The sequence below is a fragment of the Mirounga leonina genome, unplaced genomic scaffold, assembly GCF_011800145.1.
Source record: "Mirounga leonina isolate KUSES-001 unplaced genomic scaffold, KU_Mleo_1.0 Mir_127, whole genome shotgun sequence".
In the NCBI taxonomy this organism is placed as follows: Eukaryota; Metazoa; Chordata; class Mammalia; order Carnivora; family Phocidae; genus Mirounga; species Mirounga leonina.
Genome location: NW_023270316.1, coordinates 72,568,989 through 72,593,337, shown reverse-complemented (window position 1 = coordinate 72,593,337; position 24,349 = coordinate 72,568,989). Strand labels below are relative to the sequence as shown.

Here is a 24,349-nt window from a genome sequence, read left to right as displayed (position 1 = left end):
TAAGCAGAAAATTGTAGATTGGGGATGGAGATGCCTCCCACTCTCAGCACCCAGACAGTGGCTGTTAGTTTTAGGCTTAGTGACTTTGGACAGGGTGCAGCCCTGAGATCTCTGAGATCTCTGGGGTGATCGCTGGGAGGGTCTACCCTCACACCCCCATGTCTCTATTTCTCTTCTCTTTGTTTTTTCTTCATTCCCCGTTTCTTTTTCTCTGCTCCTGGTCCCTCAAGCCCTGGCTGCTCGGCAGACAAAACAGGCTGCTGATCTTGGCCATGCTCAAATGACAGTTCCGTGTGTTGCGAGACGTCACAGAAAGAATCGAAAGAGGAGGTTCATTCACAGTCAAAAGCTTTAATGGGTATGAGGTTTCTCTTTGAGGTGATGAAAAAGTGCTCAACACCAATCCTTGGTGTCACTGAATTGTACCCGTTAATGATTAAGTGGTAATGTTTATGTTATGTGTATTTTGCCATAATAAAAAAAAAAGGGGAGAGGCTCTTTCTAAAGTGATGCTCACGTTCTCCGGTTCTTTTCCATCTCTTATGGTCTAAATTTTTCATTTGAAAATCAAGAGGACTTTTTAAAAGGCACAAAACCACACTTAAACAACCAGCAGGCAGCCCCACTGTTTATATGCGGGGACTTGTGCTGCCTTAATGTGTGTGATTCCCTCGGCTGGGTCTTGCTGTGGCTCACAACTTTCGGGAGGCTTTTCTGGGCTGGATGGGGACGAGGATGCTGTGCTGGAAAGCGCATCCAAGAAATTTTCTTTAGACAAAGCATGAGGATAGGATTAGCTACATACGTACAAGACCTAAATAAGCTGGACGTTACCTCAGTAAAGAGATAGATTTGGGTGTCAAGACTGATTCTCCATAAATAACTTCTAGTGGTTTTCAGTACAAAATGGGACTCTACCCGTGGGTTACTTCACTTTTCTGGGTGTAAACCAGAGAGCTCTACAGCTGTACTTGTCAGTCTCACTGAACCAGCCCGACAGCGACAAGTAATTGCAGACGCCCATAAAGTGACAGCCTCCATTTCTTCACCATGTTTTGGCCGTGGTCAAAGTCCGGGTTCCTCTTTCATCTGGGGTTGGGCTTGTAGCTCTGGACTCTGGCAGTGCCAACCCAGGAAATGTTTTCCCTGCTGTCTCCTCACTCTACTCTCTCCTGAATTCCACTCCTTTCTCCTCACCTTCTAAATGGAAGTTTATCCTTAGAAAAGAACTGAGTCTTGGTTCTGCAACATGTTCAGAAGGTTCCCTATGCTTATATTGTTGTCAGGGGCACAGCTAAGCGTTGAGAATTTGTTAAAAGATTCTGGCCAGGGAGAGGAGCTACCGGGATAGCCGCGTGGGAAGCTTGGCGGTTCTTGGTCTGGGTACATGGACCCCCTCACCTTAAAGACACATATTGGAGAGCAAGGAATGGTGAGAGCAGCTGCTTAGCCAGTCACATCAGCGGACTGACGGGGCTCAGCGGGGGTGATAAACAGAGTGGCCAGCGCACCCCCCCGCCCCATGCACTGCCCTATGCATACCAGGAATCTTGCACACGCTTTTCTGCAACACATCTTCATTCATTATGCACCATAAGGATGGATTTCATAAGAAAGAAAACACAATTACTCCTCATGTTTTGCAAAAAGATAATTGACATTTCTGAATTTTATTATTACCAAGAAATCAAGCGAAGCTATTGATTCTAACAGCCTGAGGGTGACAGGTAGTCACTTTATTATCCCCAGGCATCAACATCCCCATTCATTTCTCTCCTCTACCTTCCTTCAGATCTTTCCTAGATCTATGAAAACCACTTTACACTTCAGATGTCATTCTGTGCCCCCCCCCCCCCCCAGTACGAGGACAGCTGGTCCCCTCCATCTGGATATGCACTTACAGGTACAGATATTTGGTGTCAGTGGTCTAGTGGTAACAGGGAGGCTGTCACCTTCCGGGCTTTAGATAAATAGTCTTAGTGACCAAGACCCAATTGAGGAAAGAATATTAATCAGAGGGTTAGAGTGATCCTCTCCTGCTCCAGCCTCAGGCTATTTAAGAAGGAATTTATTCTTTCTAAACTCTTTGTTGTTCCCATCGTCGTAGTGCTCCGATCTTAAAATATTCTGAAAGGTTTTGCTGCCACAGAAATTCAGTTAAGCATAGCAATTTGCTGATGATTTCTCGGTTTAGGCAGTCTTTATTAGAACCGTCTCAGAGCGGCATTGTTTTCTGTCCTCTTAAATATTTTCAGAGGAAAGTTTGTTACTTTTTCCAGCATTTTAATGACTTTCTCAGAAACCCCATTTACTCTGCACAATTGCTTGGGAGGCAGTCTGTGCTTGTATTGAAGCAATACTAAGCTAGGTAGACCTTCCGTATCTACTCCGCACACCCCTCTGGTGTCCTTAGAGTGTCATCAAGCCGGTGCCAAAGGTCCCACCTGCGGAGCTTGCTCAGCTCTGTCACAGCTTCGGACATTTTTAGGAGAATCTGGGAAGTGTGTAAGGTAGAAAGGCGACTTTCTGATCATTTTGGAGGAACTGCCCGTCTCTTGGGCAGGTGGCTGGAGAAGTAATGAAGACACCCTGGAGGTCACACGTTCTCCAGGGTGAATTCATACTATCGCTCCAAGCCTGGGTGCAAACCCTTTACATTTCTAACCCAAAGGAAATGGATGTTTCTTAGAGGTGCTTGCTGTCTGTACACTCCTAAGAATTAAACCATGCTCAAAGCAGCCAGTGACCAATAGAATTCATCTCCAACTTGCTATCGGGCCTTCCATATTACAGTTTTCTTTCCTGTCCGGTCCTCGAGATTCTACTCGCTTTAGCCGATCAATTCTCTGTTCACCTGTCTCTTCAAAGTAAACACGTCTCAAACTACTTTTCTCGACAACACTCTGCACCCTACCAGCCCCTCCTAAGAGTTCCGAGTGGTTTCTTTCCTTGGTTCTAGTTTGGAAGTTCTCCTGCCTGTATTACTTCTGGCACATTTTCTCTTCTTTCCTCTTTATTTCTCTTCCATTCTGCGTATTCAGTGAACAAGGAATAATTGAGAATCTGTTGTATGTGCAGCATTAAAGTAGGAAAATTGAAATAGAGAGGATGTATTTTTTTCAATTAACTAATGTAGTCAAGGTATTTTAATCCTGTGATGGAGACATATTTTCTACTTGTCCCATTTATTAATTCACCTTATTCCATTTTTAGACTGAGTAACTCTGGTGCCCAACTGGCACGATGATAGTGAATAAATTAGGACACACATGGTTGTAGCTTCAAGAGGTTGGGCTCATTTAAACACCTACACAAACTAATTAGATATTTCGTTATTCAGATTTTAGCTTTCTCATTCGCTGCTGTATTGACAGGGCCTACACAGCACCAGGCACAAAGTACTGCCTTATAAATATTTGTTGAATGACTAAGAGAGTGTTGGACTGCTATCATAAATTCTGGACTTTTTTAAAACTTCAGAGTAACTGGATTTGGGTTCAGAATCATTTTTAACTTCATAAGGGCATGTCTGCTTTTATTTTACTTTAAAATTTTATTTCTAAGTAATCTCTATACCCAAGGTGGGGTTGGAACCCCATAGCCCCAAGGTTAAGAACTCCATGCTCTACCCACCCAGCCAGGCACTCCATGGCATGCCTTCGTTAAAAAAAAATGCTTTAAATATTTTTAATATGCTGTAAATTTTTAACATTTAAAAAATAAACTATGTCTTTGGGAATCTTAAGCTTTAAGAGTTAGAAATGAGAAAATATCCATTGTTTTAAAAATATGCTTGTTTACGCCCATGAGGTCATTTAAAAGGGGTGCTTATGGGGGGCCTGGGTGTCTCAGTGGGTTAAGCCACGGACTCTTGATCTCAGCTCAGGTCTTGATTTCAGGGTCCTGAGTTCAAGCCCCATGTTGCGCTCCACGTTGGGCTCGATGCTGGGCACAGAGCCTACTTAAAAAAAAAAAAGTGGTGCTTATATGTTCCTGAGAGCGATGTACACCAGCGGTCAGCCCCCATGCTCAGTGTGCAGAGTGTCGGCTCCAGACTCACCCTCTGGTCCCAGCCTCGGGCAGCTAGGCACAGGCTCTATGACCTAGTCTGCTATTTCTCCTGTGTCTATGCCTCCTCATGTTTCCTTTGTAAAACAGGCATCATAATTTAGCAAACCTCATAGGATGATGATGATGAATAAGTGACATGCTTGGAACGGGACCAGGCACCTAGTTCAGTGCTTGTTAAATTAAACTAGATCCGTGAAATGGCATCTAACACCAGTACCTACCTCTGATGACAGTTGCAAAAAGTAAATGAAATATTTGTAAATCTCACACAGTGCCTTGTTTCCTGGTGAGTGCTCAATACACTTTTATTATTTTTCATAAAGAAGACCTATTAAGATATTAGATCTATCTTCGAAGGTTTTCAAAACAAGCCCACATGAAACAAGGGAATAAGTGACATTCTGTGACATGAATTGCAAATAAACCAGATATCAAAGGAAGGGAAGAGTCGTGATGTACTGGAATGTGAAAGAAGGATCCTTAGTGGAGGCAGCCTCTGTGGTCCCCTGGCCGGGAAGTAAAGACTGTCCTGTCTGGGGATGGCAGGAGGAAATGGCAATCCACGAGGCAGGGCGGTGCCACGGAGACCCCCAAAGCCTGCAGGTGTGCAGTGGGAGGGCGGGGAGGGCCGCTCAGTGCACGGGGGGGGGGGGGGGGGGCGGGGGCTGTGTGGCTTACAGGGCGTGCCCTGCTGGAGACTGCCTCGTGTCCCCTGCGTACATGCTGTCCTGGGCCTGCGTGTGTAGCCTCCCTTTTATTCCTGCGGATGCCCTTTGGCCCAAGAAAGCACTACTCAGCTTTCATAATGCTTTCTTAAAACTGCATTTCTTCTCTAGAATGGCTGTGTCCCACTGAAGGGCTTCCTGAAAGGAAAGGAGGAAGGAGGAGAAAAGCTCTCCCATAAGCTCTTTCAGCAGGCATTTTATGGCCACTTGTCCCGAGCATGAGCTCTCACATGTGCCCTGTTTCCTCTCTCCTATTTTTTTTTCGAATAGGGTAAGTTATCATTTAACAAATGGCAATGATGATGGGCCAGATCCTAGCCAAGACCCAAGGCCACTAAAATCCTCTCAGTATATCAATGTTTTTTTGAGTTGCCAGGCGTCACAGGTCTTTAAAGGACGTGTGGTTTATTCTCCGGATTTTTAAACTTTAAAAAATTAGCTTTATTAATTGTAAACCATCATTTATATTTAGTTCTATATTTTATATTCATAAACGATATATATTTATAACAATATACTTCACTAAATATGTTTAATTCTGTATTTGGGTATTTGTAAAGCTATCTCATTAAATATATATTTAATTGTTAATTATTTAAACTTTATTTAAAATTTATTCTCAGTATGGCTTTCCAAAGGCTTAGTTTAAAATGGACTAGTTTTCAGTCTTTTCCAGGCTGTGATCTTGATGTTTTCCCAGCTCAGCTTTGGAATAACCAGTGAGTTAAGGATTGTCACTTTGGTTACCTGTAATCTTTACCCATAGGTTTGTAAAAAAAAGAACCATAAAAGAATTGGTATTTTTGAAGATGTCTATGTGCACACACACAGGGTCATAGTCATATAGCTTATTGCATTGACTGCTGAATTTGCTGTCTTAAATTGGAAATCTTACATATGAAACTTTATAAATACTATATGCATGTAAGAGATTATCTCCAGAAAACTAAGAAATTCTTTTCCAAAAGGCTATAGCCATTTTAAGGTGTGAATAAAGGGAGAGAAAATGGACGACTTAATACAGTTGAACTCCATAAATGCCAACAGTAGCATAGTAGAATGATATTTATAAAAGATTTTATGTAAGAATTTATATAAGACTTATTTTAGATATTCTTCTCTTGGCCCTCTGAAAAGCAAAGAAAGCTAGGAGGAAGATATCTTTATTGGATATAGAAGTGTTAGACATTTGAGCTGAATTATTAATTAACTCCTCTGACACCTTCCGACAAATCCTGAAAACTCATTGGCCAATTTCTATGTAAATGAGGTGGGTCAGAAGGCAGCATTTACTCAGCCATAAAGAGAGGCACGCTTAGTGATATTAACTCATTTAAACCTTACCTCATCTTTGTGTTGTCAGCATTCTCCCAGTTGTATAAACAAGGAAACAGAGGCTCAGAGAGGAAGGATAAGTGAGTTGCCCAAATTCCCTGACCCATGAGGGCGATGGTAGGACTCAATCCTCCCCTCGCACCTCATAATCTTTTTCCATTTGTGGTAACTGCCTTAACATACCCTCTTGCCTTGTCTACCCTCTAGTCCCAGAATGGCCACAAGCTTTCGAAATTGGTTCAACTCTAATTCTTTAACCCACATCCAAAGTATGAAAATTGAACACAAGCCAAATTTACTTCTCTCAAAGAACCCAATATCTTACACTAATATTTCGTAAAATGTATTTTGTGATCAAGTTATTTGTGGGAATACTTTAAAGCAATTTACCTGATTTCTTTACTATAAGGCTTCTTGGCGTCTTTAATATACTAATGTGAACTCTGAATCTCTAAAGGGAGGATGTTACAGGTATTGTTACAGACACTGCTTTATTTATTTATTTATTCATGTATTCATCTTTTTGTTTTGGTAGAATACCTCAAGAAATCATTTTCTATGAAACTACCTATCTTAATAGTGTGTCATCTTGGGCAAATCACTTTACCTCATTGGGCCTAAATTTTCTGTCCTACAAATGGGACTAAAGATATCCCAAAGATCTCTTTAGCTTTAAAAGTTCTATGATACAGCTTTCCCAATCACTCCTAAGTCCAGGCATTCATGCTACCAGGTGAACCTGCTAAGGATAGAATAAGATTTTCTGAAAAACTCTCATTCATTCATTCATAGAACATTTATTGATTGCCAAGCACTATGCCAGGTTCTCAGGATAAAAAGATATACTGTCTGCCCTCAAGATGAGGCATGATATGATGATAAACATGTAGGAAGAGAGCATACACATGAACTGATGATATGGTACAGAAAGAGAGCAGTGGAAATATGCATGGATAATACACAGATGAACTGATGATTATAAAATAACTCAGTAAGAGAGAATAGAAACACTTATAAATAATAAAGACCCCTGGAGGATCTGCCCCCTCATTGCAGGGGTTGAATAAGGCTTCCTGGAGGAAGAACACCCAATCTGGGTCTAAAAGGACAGGAAGGCGTTAGATGAAGGGAAGATACTCCAGGCAGAGGGGGGACACAAGCACAAAAGAAGCAGAGGGGTTGAACCAGCATAATGTGTGCAGCGATCTACAAGAGTTTGGCACCTGCTAGAATATAAGGTTCAAGGCAAAGTAGGGGGGCGGTAAGCATGGAGTTGGAGAAGTAGGGAGGGCCAGTTGTTGAGGGCCTTCTCTGTCAGACGCTTGAACTTGGTCCTGGGATAGAGAGCGAGTGAAAAACTTGAAACAGGGAAGTGATGTGCATCTTATCCTGCTGTGTGGAAAATAAGATTCCAAGAGAGAAAAAAAAAAAAAGAGGTGCAGAGATCAGGAGACAGATAATGAGCTCCTGAACCCAGAGAATGACAACGGGAGAGTGGAGGGAAGAATGGACTTGAGAAGTATTTCGTATTTAGTAGACATAACCTGCTCAGCCTGGTGACAGATTAGAGAAGGACGAAGGGGAGGTCATCAGCTTCTGGTTTGGATGATGAAGTGAATGACGTCAGTATGAGAGGAGGCGCTGCTTGATGGAGAAAAATGATGTGAGGTGGTTAGTTTGGGACCAGCTTAGTGTAAGGCATTTCTAAGACATCTTAAAATTGGAGATTTTCTACCACCACCCCCTTCTGTGCATCACACTCAAATGGAGATTTTGTTTTGCATAGAGGACTCACATTCAAGGACCATTCCATAGTGCTAGTCATTTGATTTAGGTTGTTGGGATGTTGCAGATAAATGGTCCAATTTTATTTTTCATGTAAATGGAATTATTAAGCAAAATCATAAATAAGTTTATTTTAATCTTATTTAATGACAAAATTATGAGGCAAGCCACAGACAATGTTGATATGTACTAAGTCTAGTTGTTCTTAAATATATTTTTTCTTGAAAGAAAATTAACACGTGACCATTAGTTTCAGGTTTTTTTTTTTACCAGTATTCTATCAATTTAAAATATTCTTTTTACCAAATCATTTTAATGCACTTACTATCAATTTAAAAGATTATACAACTTCCCTGAACTTCCTCTCTAGACCAGATGTTCAAAGCTTTGCTGTACCTCAAACCAAGGCACGAACTCCTCACTTGCCCTGTTGTCAAGTTGAACAGACACGATGTCTAAGGGGCTCTTCCCATTTCTTTATGAATGCACCACTTAAAGCAGAGTCTGTATGGATCTTTCTACATGGTTCGGCACATGGGGTGCATAAGGACGGGCTCAAACTCCTCACTTAAAGTTGCTATCGGCAGGAACCAAAACTGTACTGGCAAGAGGTTCTAGAAGTACGGGAGGGAGGTGAGAGGAATGTTGAGGGAAGAAGAGAATGATGAGAAAGCGAATTCAAGGAAAACAAAATCTCTTACCGGGTTCTTGTTGGATTCTGTGGTTGTTTTTAAACCAGGTTATCTGAGGCTCTGGGACGCCAGTAGCGTGACAGTCCAACGTGGTGGAGCTGCTGATGGCCACTGTGTGGTCGCTGAGGTTTCGCAGGAGGTGTGGTGCTTCCTGATCTAGTGAATAAAGAAAGGGGATTGTTATTACCGGTCACTTGTATTCCTTTGTCATATATGCACATCAACACTTGACGTATATAAACAGCAAAACTCCCCCGTAAGGTTCCATTCGTCTTTTGTTCCCTCAATTTTTCTTCCCTGGGTAACCTGCTTCATCTTTAGGAAGTTCTAACATACTGAAATTTGTTAGAACACAGAGTAAAATTGAGACCAAAATTCTACAGGATTCAGTATCACAGGTTTTGCCTGGCCAACTAGTTTTCTTCCTTTCTGTGAGAGCAGCTTTTCGGAAACCTAAGGATTTCGCATCCTATTCAAGGAACCGAAAAGGAAACCCACGATTTGGGATAGAGCCTTATAATGAATTTTTACCTAAAGATATCCTATTACAGCGATGAGCTAATGTAATTTTGCACATATTTTTATCAATGTGTTTGTGAGGGCCTGTCTGTGTTACTCAGCCGTCAGTAACCTAAAGTGTGAGGCAGCAGACCAAACAGGAGAATTTCTTGAACTTTGCAAGCTTTATTGATTCTTTCCGTCCCTCCATCCCCTCCCCAGTGCAAGCAACCAAAGGATTAATTCAAGAGGCAGAGGCTTCGATTTGTAGTTTTTGCACTATATAATAGTACAAATATTGTATTTTATATTATTTTCTCTTAAAAACATACAAATATGATACAATACAATTTATTTTAATAAAATGCCAACCAATATAGTACAACAAAATGAGTTTCATACATTAAGATGCAATACATTACAACATTAAAATCCCACATTGGAACAGCAGTACCCCCAAGACCCCAGCGAGTACAGTGTCTCTGTTTAACGAAGTAGTCAGTCCTGCTGATGTGTATACATTCTAGTTAGGCGAGTGCTGGATTGGTAGCTGGAGCTTCCAGGGTAAAAGAATAAAGATCCCTCCTAACGTCCTTCCCACCCTCCCGAGTCATCGTCTTCACCCCCTCTTGTTGCACGTCCTGGAACAGAAATCAGAAGAGGTTTGGCGTAACTTACACATTCTGCGCCGTTGGTTTCAGTTATAGACACTGACCGTTTGGATTTCCTCACCTTATTGTACTAACACTGTGAAAGCAGCTTAGGAGTGATTACAGGGCTAAGGGGTGACACACTGCAGTGCCTTTGACACGGATGTCCCTGCAGGATGCTGCCGACGCCCCCAAACCTTTCTCTTTTTATTCCTGCAGGGAAACTCTGAGGATTAGCATTCATTCAAGCAATTTTGAAATCTCAGGTTAAAAAGTATAGTATCACATAACTTTTACAGCATGCTGACAGGGCAGAACATGGCAGGGTGACCCTCTGTTCAGAGGAACGGCTTTCTCATTAAATTTTGATTTCCAAAGCGCATCACTAGCTCTTTCCTCATTTTATACAAAATGAAATCTTGAAGGCTAAAAAGAGCGTTGAAAGGAGAGCCCTGATTTAGAAACTCTTCAAACGTAGCTTGGAATGAGTGATCACAATGGCCCTTTTGCTTTCCATCAATGTATCCTTCTAGTCTGTTCTGCACCCCCAGGCAGAACCATTTCAACATTTCTGTGTTTGCATTCTGTGCAGTCTGTCAAATGGTCTTTCCTAATTGCAGATGCAGCCAGGTATCAAAATCTTCAGTTCTGATAACTTTTTACAAGCTTGATTGTTACAATTTTGACATTTTTACACAGTAAAGATTCCAAACGTATCAGTGAAACACGACAAGATAATGAAGAACAGTGCCATATTACTATTTAGTGTCTATTACAATGGCAAGTCAAATTTGACATATCTCATTTAAAACTCAGACACAGTTCATGGAGTTATATTTTAATAGCTTCCCCTACCACATTGACTATTTCCCATGTGCTAAGTATGATAAAATTATCTATCATTGCCCATAGGCCTTATTATAAAAAGGAAGCCTGAATATAGGGCTTGCAACACCCACAGTATTTTCATAGCTACAGACTATAGCATCATCAACATAGACAACATTTGACCTCCCTGACAGGTGTACTGGAAAACACTTATATGTAAGAGAACAGTTTATCTTAACAGAAATGTCATGAGAACTCCCAAAGGCCCTATCTGCCCTAGACAAACTTCAGACAAGAGAAGCAGCAAAAAGGCTGCAGAATAAACACAGGACTCTCAATTAAATACAAAGTTCATATAAACATGTCTGAAACACACAGTATTATATTTTTTTCTGGTACCCATTTCTGAAAAAAAAAAAAATGCTCTCCTATGTGAACAATCTCATTTCTGACTGGTTTCTAAATGACCGATCAACCAAGGAATTGTTTTATCAATTCCCCTTTATACTTTATAATCTGTTTTGACATTTTAGGTAAGAAAGGCACATCAAACCCTTATTATTAACCCTAAGTTATCCGATGGAAATAGGTAGCTGCTTTCCAAAACTTAACAAAGTGGAGGTGATCCCTTCAAATGGAAAAAATCAGAATTAACAGAATATTTCTGCTGGTTATCAATAGCCAAAGATAGCTCCCCACCAGGTTCTTCTTTCAGCTTTCAGTGTTATGGCCACAAAGATCTGCCAGGTCTCATAAATACATAGTTTCTCATCTTCACTTGGACTGGGGGACTGAGGAACCAGCCTCATGTCCTCTACTCCAACTCAATCATTCTCCATTTTAGGCCCTTCTTTCTTTCTCTTTTTCCCCATTATCCTCCCCTTCCTCCACACCCCAAAGAGGCACCAAAACAAAATAGAACGCACCCAATTGATTTTTCTCTTTGAAACTCTTTGGAAGGATGAATTACACAGCAAACAATTAATTACTCTGTGGAATTCTTAAAATCATCTCTTGGAAGTACTTAAAATCCTCTCCTGTAAATACTAACACCCTTCCCCGCCCTGCAAAAATTGCAGTCGCAGTTTTAAGGGGGAAAGAAATGATAGCTTCTGCGTGTCTGCTTCAGCATTTTTTTCAGCAGCAATCCCACAACCATCCCATTTGCTTTTTCAGCTTTAGTAAAAATGGGAGTCCCCACGATCTGTGGTACTAAGGCATTGTTTCCTGAAGGAACATGCTGACTTAGAATGAACAAAGACGCCAGGCGAAAGAGCCATAGGTAAAATTTCAAGATACAATTGATTATTCTTTCCTCTGGGCTGACAACTTCCAGGTTACTAATTGTTTTCAGAGCATTTGGGGCTCCATAAAACTGGCATTCTGGGGAAATGCTATTGTTTACTCTTTCACACTTGACAAAAGCAATTCCCACGTGAAAGACAAGTTTAGCCGTGGGACAGAGTCTGTTACCTAAAGGAGGAAACAGTCTGGTGAGTTCCCAAGCCTGAAAAGTTGTCATATTGTCACCTTCTATTGATTTGCCCAGCCACTGTGTTCTCAGCCATGGCTATTTTGGTCACTGTGGCTTGTTTTCCAATAGTTCACGCAAGGCACATATAATGATCAATCATAAATGAAAACAACAGAACAATGCATAGTAAATTGGTGAAAAAGTCACTTTCCCTTCAAACGCGAGCTGGAGAGAGGAAATTTCCATCTCTCCCGATTGAAAAATGGTGTATATTTTTAAATGGCTCTGAATTCTGCTTCTGTAGTTTTGCCATTTCTTAATCCCCATAAAAATCCTATGAACATTTGCATATGGGGAAAGTGGACTTCTTTTAATGGGCAAATCTTAGATTTACATTTAGAAGAATGCATTCAACCTTTGGTCACAAGAGCCTTGATAAACTGATTGTGGTATGTCTTTGAATGCCATCAATTAGATAGGAGAGAGTTCTTTAAAAGAATAACCAGGGGACAAATCTAAGTAAGGCGAAGGCATGATGCACATATTTTCAGATGTGGTCAGTGGCTGTATAGTCCACTCAGGGGCAGTGAGGGGGAAGCCTGCACTGCTAATTGGTTGGCTACCCAGAGTGCACAGGGGCAGGACATGGCCTTGACCTGGGTGGGCATTCTGAATTCATACTGTGATAAAGCTTTAATACCTCTGGATTACACCGACATCTTGCACTCCTGGGGCCCATTTTAGAAGCTCCAGTTTAAGATTAATGTGCTTAATGTAAAAAAAAAAAAAAAAAGCATTTTCAAATAAATAAGCATTATAACTTGCTATCCAGGTGCTATTTACAAATCGAGAGCGGATGAAATAGTACAAAATAAAACCAAGCAGAGGTCCGATAAGAGTCTCAAATTCAACTGTAACTCGTTCTGAGCTGGAAAATTAACTTATTCATGTCCATCTTTGGCAGAAACCATCATTTGTTTAAATTATTCAGTTTGCGTAGCTTCGAAACTTAAAAATACAAAGAGGTTGGCATCAAAGTGGGAGGAAAGGATCAGTCCCAAGTTGTTGTTTATCAGGCAGGAGAAGACAGCAAAGAGCAAAAACAGAGAATGCACTGCAGGGATCCTCCAAATCCAAACGCGCACCAAGTTGGCCCCAGAGAGCAGAGCCCTCAGCCTGAGTGGGGAGCCCAGAGCTGGGACCTTGGGAGCTCATTATCACTCCTATCATCTCCAAACTCATTTTGGGAGGAGCATCTCCTCTGAGCCAGAAAGTTAGCAACAGTGACAATAAATCAAGATGATATGAGACAACTGTTACTTTTTAATGAGTCCTTTAATGTTTTACATTATTTTGTGTGGTACAATCATTCCTTGTGCTTTTAAATTTGGAGATCCGAGAGAAAACAGCCTTTTTGTTGCAGTGCTCACCTCTAATTGTAACTTCTTTCTTCTGAAGGATTTCTTCCCCTGTGTATATGTTCCTGGCTCTGCAGGCATACGTGCCTGAATCTTCCAGGGAAACGTTCTTGATGGTGACATTGAGAGTGACGGAGTACTCTTTAGTGATGGCCATTTTTTGCTTGCTGATGCTGTGGTGCATTGTTCGGTTTTTAACTGTCCGCAGCAAAATCCAAGTAATGTCTCTGTATAAGAACTTGTTAACCGTGCAAGACAGTTTCAGGTCCTCTCCTTCCGTAGGCATTTTTTCCAAGTTAACATGAAATCCATTTGGCACGTCTATAAAATAAGAATAAAGAACTTCAGTTCATGGAAAAATCAGTGTCTCCTCTGGAGATCGTTACAGATCTTAAGAACCGTTCTGACACAAATTCTCTCAGCATCAGCATTAAAAGGGTGAGTATTTATCTTTTCGTGTTAGTGGAACTGATCAAACCCACATAGGAACCAACTAAGTTCGTTCCGTAAGAAGCGAGGCAGCAGGTGCCAAACAGGCTGGTTATTGGGATGGGGACATTTTCCCTGTTTGCACCACGTTGCTTTTCAAAGTGGAATTTGTTGTACACCTTGTGGTGATAGCCACATTCCCCATTTCTGTAATACATCTAGAACTTCTACCGGTGGGTGAGTGGGCGAAATAGGGAAGTCCTAAAAGAGCGACCTGTACAAAAAACCAAGGGTGGTGTTATGGTCAGACTTATCCAGAAAAAGTTGTGACCAGGTGAGAAGAGGAAGTCCCAGGTACACGGTAGGAGACATCAGTCCTGCCAGTCAGTACCACTTTAATCCTAAACTTTTCCAATAAAAAAACCCAACTGATTTCCCCAGTTTCCAACAAGCGGACCGACAGTATCCCGCTCCAGCTGCTGCACCACCGCCTCGCCTGCTCTCGGCGGGCACTGTGGGCACAGAAGAGCCGCGTTCCTTGCTCAGGTCCCCTTTCACGGTGATCGTTCTATTCCGACATAAAAGAACAAAGTGCAGCCAACTAATCTGGGAGAGTTGCTTCATTTCAGAAGTGGGGGCAAGGCGGGGGGAAATAATTTTTAAAAAATCGTATTTCCTCTCAATAACATAGTAAGGGTTTTCAGAAGGTGAATATGCCATTCAAAGCCATTTCTCTCCTGTCGATCCCCAGCTAACCTTCATTTCCATCTCCAGCAACACCTTGTGAGCTCTCCTCCTCAGCTTTCTTACCCTGGACTGTCACTTAGCTTTTGCGCTCCGAGTTCCCTAGTCTCATTTTGGACCATTTCCCCAGAGGATTAAAAAAAAAAAAAAAAATCATTGGTTACTGGCCCCGAATTGACCCGCTCCCAAACCCTCCCATTGCTTGTTACTTAGTGGCGTATCTGTATTGAGCAAAGAATTTGGGCCAACATTTTACAAAGTACTTTGAAGATGAAAAGCACTATGTTCTGCTATTATTATTATTATCCGTTGCACACAAAGCTATAAAGAAACCTTTAAACCTTAAGGGGACAATAGTCCAAAATTAGATATCATATCAACTCTTTCCTAAATCTGACTTTGCTTGTTTTTCTGATTTTTCTGGGCTTTGGCTTTATCATAAAGTGTCACGTCTGAAGAAATGCCAAAGTATTCATTTGAAACCTGGGGGCAGGGGTAGCAGTGCTTATGAAGCTGTCAGTGGTTGGAGAGAGAGGAGACCAGCAGAGGTTTTTCCTGCTTTTAAAATGAATATCTAAGAATGTGCCAGAAGATGCAGAAGCAGCTGACAGTCATTTTTAACACAACAATAAGGTGTCAGAAATAGCCCCTCTAATTCAGCATCTTTTTATATTTGGGACATTTCCAAGCCTGCGGCGGAATAAAACATCAACCATCAACTTTTACACAGATACCCAAAGTATTGTGTATGGACTGCAGTCAAATCATTTCTTCCAAGGCCATACATAGGCTTTCCATTTATTATGAGGTCCCGTCCTGGTGGTTAGAACCCAAGCGAGCCCAAGTAACACCACTGAGATCATGTAGAGTTTCTATTTACTTTAGTGATTTGAAACTTCCTGTGGAAATAGCTCACAGGTTTCCTGATGGAAGATTTTGTTTATCTTTGCCAAGCACCACCAGGAATCTCAAAATAAAGTGCATTTAGTGACACTGGGAAACCAGCAAGATAAGGCAGTGTGCTGTTCCTGTTTCACCCTTGGTAATTGCCAACACACCCATAGTCATGCGGAGTGCCCACAAACAGCAAACACACACACACAGGAAAAGAAAAGAACCAACCAGGTTCTGAGGTCTGCTGCTCATATGGGGGACACTGTTAGTGAAGTTAGTTTGGTTCACGTTACCAGACAGCCTCTTAGAAATGACTGTCCCTGGGCGCCTGGGTGGCTCAGTTGGTTAAGCGACTGCCTTCGGCTCAGGTCATGATCCTGGAGTCCCGGGATCGAGTCCCGCATCGGGCTCCCTGCTCGGCGGGGAGTCTGCTTCTCCCTCTGACCCTCCCCCCTCTCATGTGCTCTCTCTCATTCTCTCTCTCTCAAATAAATAAATAAAATCTTAAAAAAAAAAAAGGAAATGATTGTCCATTTCTCAGGATAACTCCTTTGGCCTTCTCTTTTGAGCCACAGAAGATGATAAATAAAATGTCCTAACACTAGTTAAGGAATCCAGAGGGATTTTTCCTTTTAATTCATGTGGATTTTTTTTTTTTTTTAGCCTGAGTACAAAAACAGACCCAAAGAATTGCCTTCTAACAAAGCGAAAGTGAGAAATCTTCTCACACTTAAGTATCTGTGGCAGATTTAGCACAATCCTCATTGGCACCTACTAACACTCATCCCCTATGACGCAGAGCACATCTGCAGCATCTTATGAGGTATCGTGGAGAAGAAGCAATCTTTGGTCAGAAGAGAGACTCAATTTAGGGTTAGGTGCAAAGAGTAATCACTGACACAGCTGCATATTTGGGGGGGCGCATACTGACTTGGTTGGATCAAACGTGAATTAAGTTCATGAAACAGACAAGCACAGAAATTAACACGCTGAGCAGTGTGTCATTTGTCAGGTGGTAATAAAGAAGGCTTTCCTTCTACTGAAGAACAGAAATAACATTCTCTAAGAGGTGAGTGGTTACTAGAAAGTTTTGCTTGTTTCAAGTAGACACTATGTACAAGTGAATGCCAAAGTTTAGAGTAGAAGCAGTGGAGAATTCTAAAGGCCACAGCTAACTTGTTTTCATCAGTTTGGAAGGCAACCTGTGTGAGTTGTTACTATATTTTAAGGAAGGGGCAACATGCATGACAAATCCAGATCTTTTGATTTAGAGGAGTTAAACTTTGGATCTTTTAAAACAGTCCTTGGGCGCCTGGGTGGCTCAGTTGGTTAAGCGACTGCCTTCGGCTCAGGTCATGATCCTGGAGTCCCGGGATCGAGTCCCGCATCGGGCTCCCTGCTCAGCAGGGAGCCTGCTTCTCCCTCTGACCCTCCCCCCTCTCATGTGCTCTCTGTCTCTCTCATTCTCTCTGTCTCAAATAAATAAATAAAATCTTAAAAAAACAAACAAACAATGTTTAAAACAGTCCTTGCACGCAGTCAAGCATAAACACTGAGTAAACGTACATTCACTTTTCAGAAAATACACGTGTAAGGAGCAACATTCCTAAGAGTATCTAGTTTTATCTTCAGTGAGAAGAAATCTCGTGACTAAGATTTAAGTAAGAAAAAGGTAGTAATTAGTTAAAAAAATAATTAATGTAAGCAAATTAATCCATGATTACCAAAAACTAGAACTTTTCAGGATTGGTAGGAAAGAATTCAGAGCAATTATATTCCATTTCAGGGTAAGATTAAAACTCCTGAATTTCTAGAGGAAAAGCATTGTAAGCCTCAACTCTGTACGTCTGAATTGAATTCTCATAGCTCCTTTCTACGGACAAGCCTTGAGATCGAGAAAAGCTTTCAACCATTCCATGGTTATACATTGTATAATGTGGTAGGAGGGAATCTGTCTGCATTGAACGTGTGATCAGCTTTGTCAGTAAGACAGCCACACGCAGACAGACACGCAGTAATGCCAAGCTCAGGGGGGTAGGCTAGATATTGGTGCTGCAGTTAAGGCTGGGTATCAGTTCATCTTTCTTGGGGACTCTGAATAATAAGGAAATGAGCACAACATCCCCCTCTACTCTTGGTACCTCCTTTTCCAGTACTGCCTTCAGACCCAGGCAAGAGGGGTCCCTGTTCTGGGCCTTTAGATGGCTCTACTCCGGCTGTCCCCCTCCTCACAATATAGAGTCTGGGGGGTCAAGAAAGCATGCCACCCCCACTTCCGTATCTTGCTTGAGGTCCTTGGGATCCCAGAATTCCTTGTAAAGATGATCCCGAGTCTGCTTCCAGACTGTCAAAGTCCTCTTCCCTGGGTTTGTCCTCCTGAGGTCAGACTGCTCCTAGGTGTGCACACGTCTAGATCTCAGGGAAGACTGTTAGTCAGGAGTGTGGGCAGCGCTTGGATATGTGGGCTGTGGAGACCATGCATGTGGGTGCAGTAGTGGGACAGAGCCAGGAGTCGAAGGAGAAGATGGGGGGCCGTTCCTTCTGTACCTCCAGGCATTGCCACGTTCTGTGGTGGAGCTATGAGGAGACCCAGAGTTCTAAATTTGCACCTCACCTCTCAGGTCATCATGGAGGTATATTTGTCCATGAGAAGCTGAAACATAACAGCTAAATGAAACATAACTGAAGTTCATTTAGAACTTGTGACGTGGTTCGATGTATAGTTTGTGGACCTCCATTGGTACTCTTGCATTGACTCTAAAAATGTCAAGGCAAGCCTGTCCTCTTCTTTTTACCTGTTCAAATTTTATGCCCTCCTCCCCTAGGTCGACCTTGGCCCTTATTTCTCAGAGGCTTAAAGCTCCTCTGTACACATAGTATCCACTGGCCACGTGTGGCTACTGAGCACTTAAAATGTGGTTAGTGTGACTGAAGAACTGAATTTTATTCAATTAATTTTATTTCAATTAATTTAAAATGTAAAAACGGATGCAGTGTAATACTTTGAAAACACTGCATTTTGAAATGGTATTTTGGATATACTGGGTTAAAAAAATTAATTTTACTTTTTATTTTTTTAAAAAACGTAGTTTTGCTAGAAAATTTTAAATTACATGTGTGGCTTGTATTTCTATTGGACAGCATCGGCTTAGCGTTGGTAAGTTCATCTGCCACATTACTTCTGCATACGCCTTTTGATATTAGGGTACAGATAACACTTCTTTTTTATGTTAAACCTGTCTTCCTATAAAGACAGGGCTTCATTGATAATCTGTTCAAGTGCTCAGTGCAGAGCTGAACTATTCTAATTAATAGTGCTCATTAAGCTTGTGTAAACTTGTTGAATGTTCAGAACAGGAACTGCTCAATCTTTTATACTTTCAATCATACATACAGGCACTATGGATTTGGATAGGAACTTGTTTGCAACCAAATATAAAGGACAGTTCAAACCTTTGTTCCTAATTAGTCCAAATCATCCGAGACTGGTTAGAGAACCAGTATGTGTGAAATTGCTATCTGACTCCTTCTCCAAATAAAGGACTTTTCCTATGTGGAATGGATGCAGAGACAATGTCCCTTCCACTCTTTGTAAGGAGTGGAAGAGGACAGGGGCTAACTTGGTCTCGGGTGGCTCTGGCGTGTCCCCTTGCACCTCTCCAAACCCGATTTCCTGACTTGCAAAGTTCGAGGGCTATCATGCTGAATAGCCTCTCAAGTCTCCTTCAGCTCTGACATTCCGTGAGAATCTACCTCAGGAGATCTCCCACGATCCCACGACACAGCTTCTCTGAGGATTGGCTAACTTGCCGGAAGGCTCCCTGTGATCCGACAACCCATATGTCTCATGGAATCAGACCTACCTATTTCTTTCTAGAGAACTCTAGGCAACTGCTGCAGCCTGCCCCATGCAGTGCAAAGTTTCCAGAAAGCTGGCAAACTGCCCGGGTTTCCTCAGAAAATTGGGGCAGTGCGGAGCCAGGCAATTGTTTTTATACTTTGAGCTACTTACTTCCTTCCTGTACCCGTGGAGGGACATAGGGAGTGCCATTTGTGTACCTTGGAAGTTTTAAGATTTGCAGAGACCATCATATTGAAGGCTGAAAAATGTGTAAATGCTACCAAAAAACCACATTAATTACTGTCAACAAACTCAGTTTCAGGTTTCTACAGGAGAGCCTCATTCCTCAAAAGTAGAAATTACTTAAGTTGTGAGACAACTAGCTTCTCGGCTTCAAAAACAAAAACCTATCATCATAGGTTTGGTGTCCTTGATTGTTACTGAACAACTTCTATGTACCAGACCCTGTGCCAGGTATTGAAAGGAGTTCAAAAATGAACATGACAAGATCCTAAATTCACGATCCAGCCTGGGAGGGAGATGTACACACATAGCTCTAAAAGGGAACTCAGAGAAAGAACTTGTTCAGAGATCCAGTGATGTTGCAGAATCCTATTCCTGAGAGCAAGGATGAAGGTGCTCAAAGTTTAACAATTCTATGGAAGTTTTTAAAAATAAAAATCCCGGGCGCCTGGGTGGCTCAGTTGGTTAAGCGACTGCCTTCGGCTCGGGTCATGATCCTGGAGTCCCGGGATCGAGTCCCATGTCGGGCTCCCTGCTCAGCAGGGGGTCTGCTTCTCCCTCTGCCCTCTTCCCTCTCGTGCTCTCTCTCTCTCTCAAATAAATAAATAAAATCTTAAAAAAATAAAATAAAATAAAAATAAAAATCCCTCAAGCCAAAAGTGCACTAAGAACAAACAGAATTGAAAGGACAGCGAGGTCACCAGGCTATCTTTGTGAGTATAGGATATACGGCTTACCTGTAATATAAAAGCTTATGTTTCTTTCCACAGATCCTACTTTATTAGAAGCCATGCAACTGTAGATTCCAGAAATTCTAGAGTCAGCCACAACCAAGGTGCTAGCCGTCTGTAAAAGAAAAGGAAGCTTTAGCTAGAGCAAAGAGCTATTTGAACATCCCTAAGATTCTTCTAAAGGTTGAAGTGATTCAGCTATTCCATTCATTCGACAAGGCTAGTACTACGCACACGGCGGTTACCAGAAGGCTCTCCCTTTGCGGAGCCCCAGCAAGAATGGAAAAATAACAGGAAAGCAGGTCCTCAGGAGACCGGGGGCTATGACATCCGACTCGTATGAGGGTTTCAGGCTTATTTATCTCGTGCTGCTGGCGTAACAATTACAGACCTGAAGCTGAGATGCGGGACTGCACGTCCTACTCTATGAGGTGGTCAGTTCCACGTCAATGAGAGGAACAGGTGAGGCTGAGACCTTCCCTTTTGTTTGGATGACCTGAGACTATGGATGCCATTTGGTAACAGGAGGTTTCTTTGCTGTTTGCTTCTGTAATGGGCGTGTTAAGTGAGCAAGGACAGAAGAGAAAGGTTGGCCAAACCATTTCTTTTATGTACTCAAAGAATGGAGCTCTGCAGCCCCCAAGGTGCAGAAGCTTTGGAAAGCTCTCTAAGGCTGTCCTGTGTGTTTATAAATGACTTAATTTCTCAGTCTGCCAACCCACAATCTAGAAAACGAAGACATAAACTGTGAATACAATATCGTTTCACGGAATTTTCGTGCTGCTATTTGACACATGAACCCTTGAAGAAACACTAGTGGTCACATTTGTGTGAGGTGGAAAGCGCTTTCTAAACTGTGATGTCTCACAGAGTAATGAAACACAAATTTGTACAGCATAAAGACTCTGCTGTCTTCTTTTAAAGATAAAAATTAGTAAAATGGAACCAGTTGTTGAGAGTTTTAAAATCTAACCCAGCCTTGCAAAATTGTAATGCATCCTTTCTATGGAACAAATGAAAAAGGAAGTTAAGTTTCTAGTATTTTTTTTTTTTTTTTTTTGAGTGTATCCAGTTACTTATAAATTGTTGCGGCTTATCTCCTAGAACACAAATGACTGGTCATTGGCTTTGAAATTAGAGAGGCTTGCTGATGCTTCCAGACAGAATGGAGTGTCCTAGCTGAAGTAGAATTAGGTCAAGTGACTTACAGGCTAATGTAATATATAGGTAGAAATGTGACAGTCGGCTTTCTAAGATGATGAACCCCGATTCTATAAAGGGTCCCAGCATTCTTCTGAGTTGCTAAGTAATGGTCTAATTAAGCACTTTACTTATGTTCTCATATCCCAGCCAATAAATTATTTGTCTTTAATCTACAGATCAAGAACACTGAAAAATACACTCCTCGTTTTTTCAGCCAGCAAGCTTATTGCTCCAGATTCTCTGTAATTTTCACTATAGTATAGTGTATATTACATGATGTCTCCTCTTCTGTTTCTTGGATCTGTTTAATTACATCTCCTCATATATCCTCTGTGAATTATTGAAATTACTGGAAATGAAAGTGTCTGCAATATGTGGCAATTTTCATTCAACTTAGCAGACATTTATTGAGCGTTTATCAAGGTATGGTGCAGATGTTGTAGGGGAAACAGAGATGAATGTGACACAACCCCTATTCTTAACCTTGAATAGTCCTTGGAGGATTGCTTTAAGGTGACAGATAATTTCCCTGCTTGAAGATCAAATACGTATTATTCTCTCTTTTGCAGAGAAACACTCCCATGGAGGCAAATGGCCAGTAGAGGAGATCATGAAAAGAACTCACGTGTCTCTTTCCCTATGCGAATTAATAATCTTTAGAAGAGGTGGGAAATACAAGGAAATTCTAGCCAGGATATTTCTTTTAATTACTGCACCCACCACTTAAGAGCCATGGAAGAAAATGGCAGTAATTAGAAGTGAAGCTTGTAGGTAGCAGTGTGAAAGGAAGTGTTAGCTCGTGACCGCTGGAACAATTCAGACCATCAAGTCAGACACTGACTTCTTTATTTGGTCTCTGCAAACTTGGGCTCAGATGCTTGGAAGCGGTATGCAACAAGTTCAGACCCAGGGGACACCAATAGAGCCCCCCCCCCCCCCCCAGCTCAAGCACAGGTTTTCTTATGACGTCAGCTCTCAAATGTTTATCCTCAGGGGCCTCAGCAGTGTCTTATCTACATTCTTTGATTTGCTGCTCAGTAAATAAGTGAGAAACTCATTTCTGTTTGTCCTGAGGATGTTTGATATGAGGGACAGCTACTGCCTGAATCTGAAAGTTGCGTCTGTGTTTCTATTAAAACTATTTTGATTTCACTGGACTCAAAGCAAGGGAGCACCAGAACTGGGCTCTGTGGCAAGGGGAAGGAAATTCAGATGTGGCACATTTGCCACAGTTAAGATTTGTGCAGGCAATCGGGGGATGATTCCAATAAACTGTCGGGAGAGCTCAGAACTTTTGTATAATCAGAGAATGAAACTGAGACACCTAAAACTGAAAGGAATCCAGGCCAAAGGATGCGCCATGGAGATACAAATATTTGAATCTCTTATTTTGCTTGAATGACCCCTTCCCAAACCAAGGCAAGCCTTGGCAAGCCTGCTCCAGAACTCACCTCTCCCAAGTTGCTATTAAAATTGGACGAGAAAATGACATCGATGGGAGTTTACATTATTTGTTTCTGGGTGCCTTTATGTAGCCCTTGCTGTGTGCCAGATGGCACGTGAGGCGATATCTAGCCTGTTGCTGGGCAGGCTAACTATGCGACTGTAGGTAAAAGGCTCATTATACTCTAAGCTGGGACTTTAATTTCCTCCTCCCTATAGCCCTGTGAGGTAGGTATATTACCCATGATCTCTACATGAAACTGCTTCTTGCCTTAAAACTCTTTAGATTGAATGGCACAGATCTATTGGTAGAGTTCCATCTAGTCTTTGAATTGAGTTCTTCCTTAAGAATACATCCTTAAATTGGCAGAGATGGGTCACATAAGCTAAAATGCTACTATGTACAGAAATACTAGTTTCTCTCTTATTATTTCACATAAGCTGCAAGCTATTTTTCAACTGATACATTGTTACAAGGTTTGAGAATATGACCGATGAATGAAAAAGTTATAGTTAAAGAAGGAAATGTAAAAATAAGATGAAATTAATATCCTATGATCAACTTTATTAAAAATTATCTGATTTCTAGAGCACTTTTTTCCAGAGAATATATTTTTTAACTTAGAAACTAAAACATGTTTTCATGACAAACAAAAGATATTTATTTGATAATTGAAGTATAAACATTATAGGGTCAGAAAAAGGAGCTCAACTGTGAGTTGTGGGTGAGTGTGGTTTTTCTGCACAAGAGACAACTTCCCTTAGGACAGCAAGTCTAAACGCAGAGGTCTTCTGAGTAAAAGGGACAAATCCATTCCCCAGTGCTCGTAACCAAATACTATTGTTTCAAAGGGGGAAAAGATGAAAATAGCCTAACAGTGGGAACACCAAATATTAACTTAATACTTTAAAAGAGGAAGTGCCAAGAATTTGAGTAGTTACATGTGTTTGAAATTATCATTTAGAAGGTGCACCAAAAGAAATTCTCAAGGATGTCTGCTTGTCTTCATTCTATAGTTTTCATTTGCCATAATTGTTTTTTGCTCTGAACATACACTTTGGGGGTGCCTTGACTTGCCCTGCCAGGACCTCAAGGATTTAGATATTAGAAATAGAGCCTTAAAGTCATTTTCTGGGTTCTTTTGTATGACCCAAGAATGCTGATGAAATCTGTCATCAGGTACTGTAAGTTGGGAAGTTATTCATACCCCTTCCTTCCCTTTCCCTACACATTAGTAATTCCCTACCACAATGAGGTTGCAACCTCATGGGTGAGAATATTTTGATGGGATGATGTGTAATTCAGCCTAATTTCCAGAACTAGTTTTAAAAGGTCTAAATATGG

General features: G+C 41.5%; 1 protein-coding gene across 1 annotated transcript in view; it reads right to left on the bottom strand.

The window, feature by feature from the left end:
• The window catches only part of FLT1 (fms related receptor tyrosine kinase 1), a 174,246-nt gene that overhangs the window by 62,583 nt on the left and 87,314 nt on the right, over positions 1–24,349 (bottom strand). The window contains exons 12-14 of the mRNA XM_035003626.1: positions 20,365–20,473; positions 13,489–13,797; positions 8,618–8,764 (exon numbers count right to left, since the gene is read on the bottom strand). Coding sequence (XP_034859517.1) covers positions 8,618–8,764; positions 13,489–13,797; positions 20,365–20,473 — 565 coding nt within the window. The remainder of the gene's footprint in view (positions 1–8,617; positions 8,765–13,488; positions 13,798–20,364; positions 20,474–24,349) is intronic.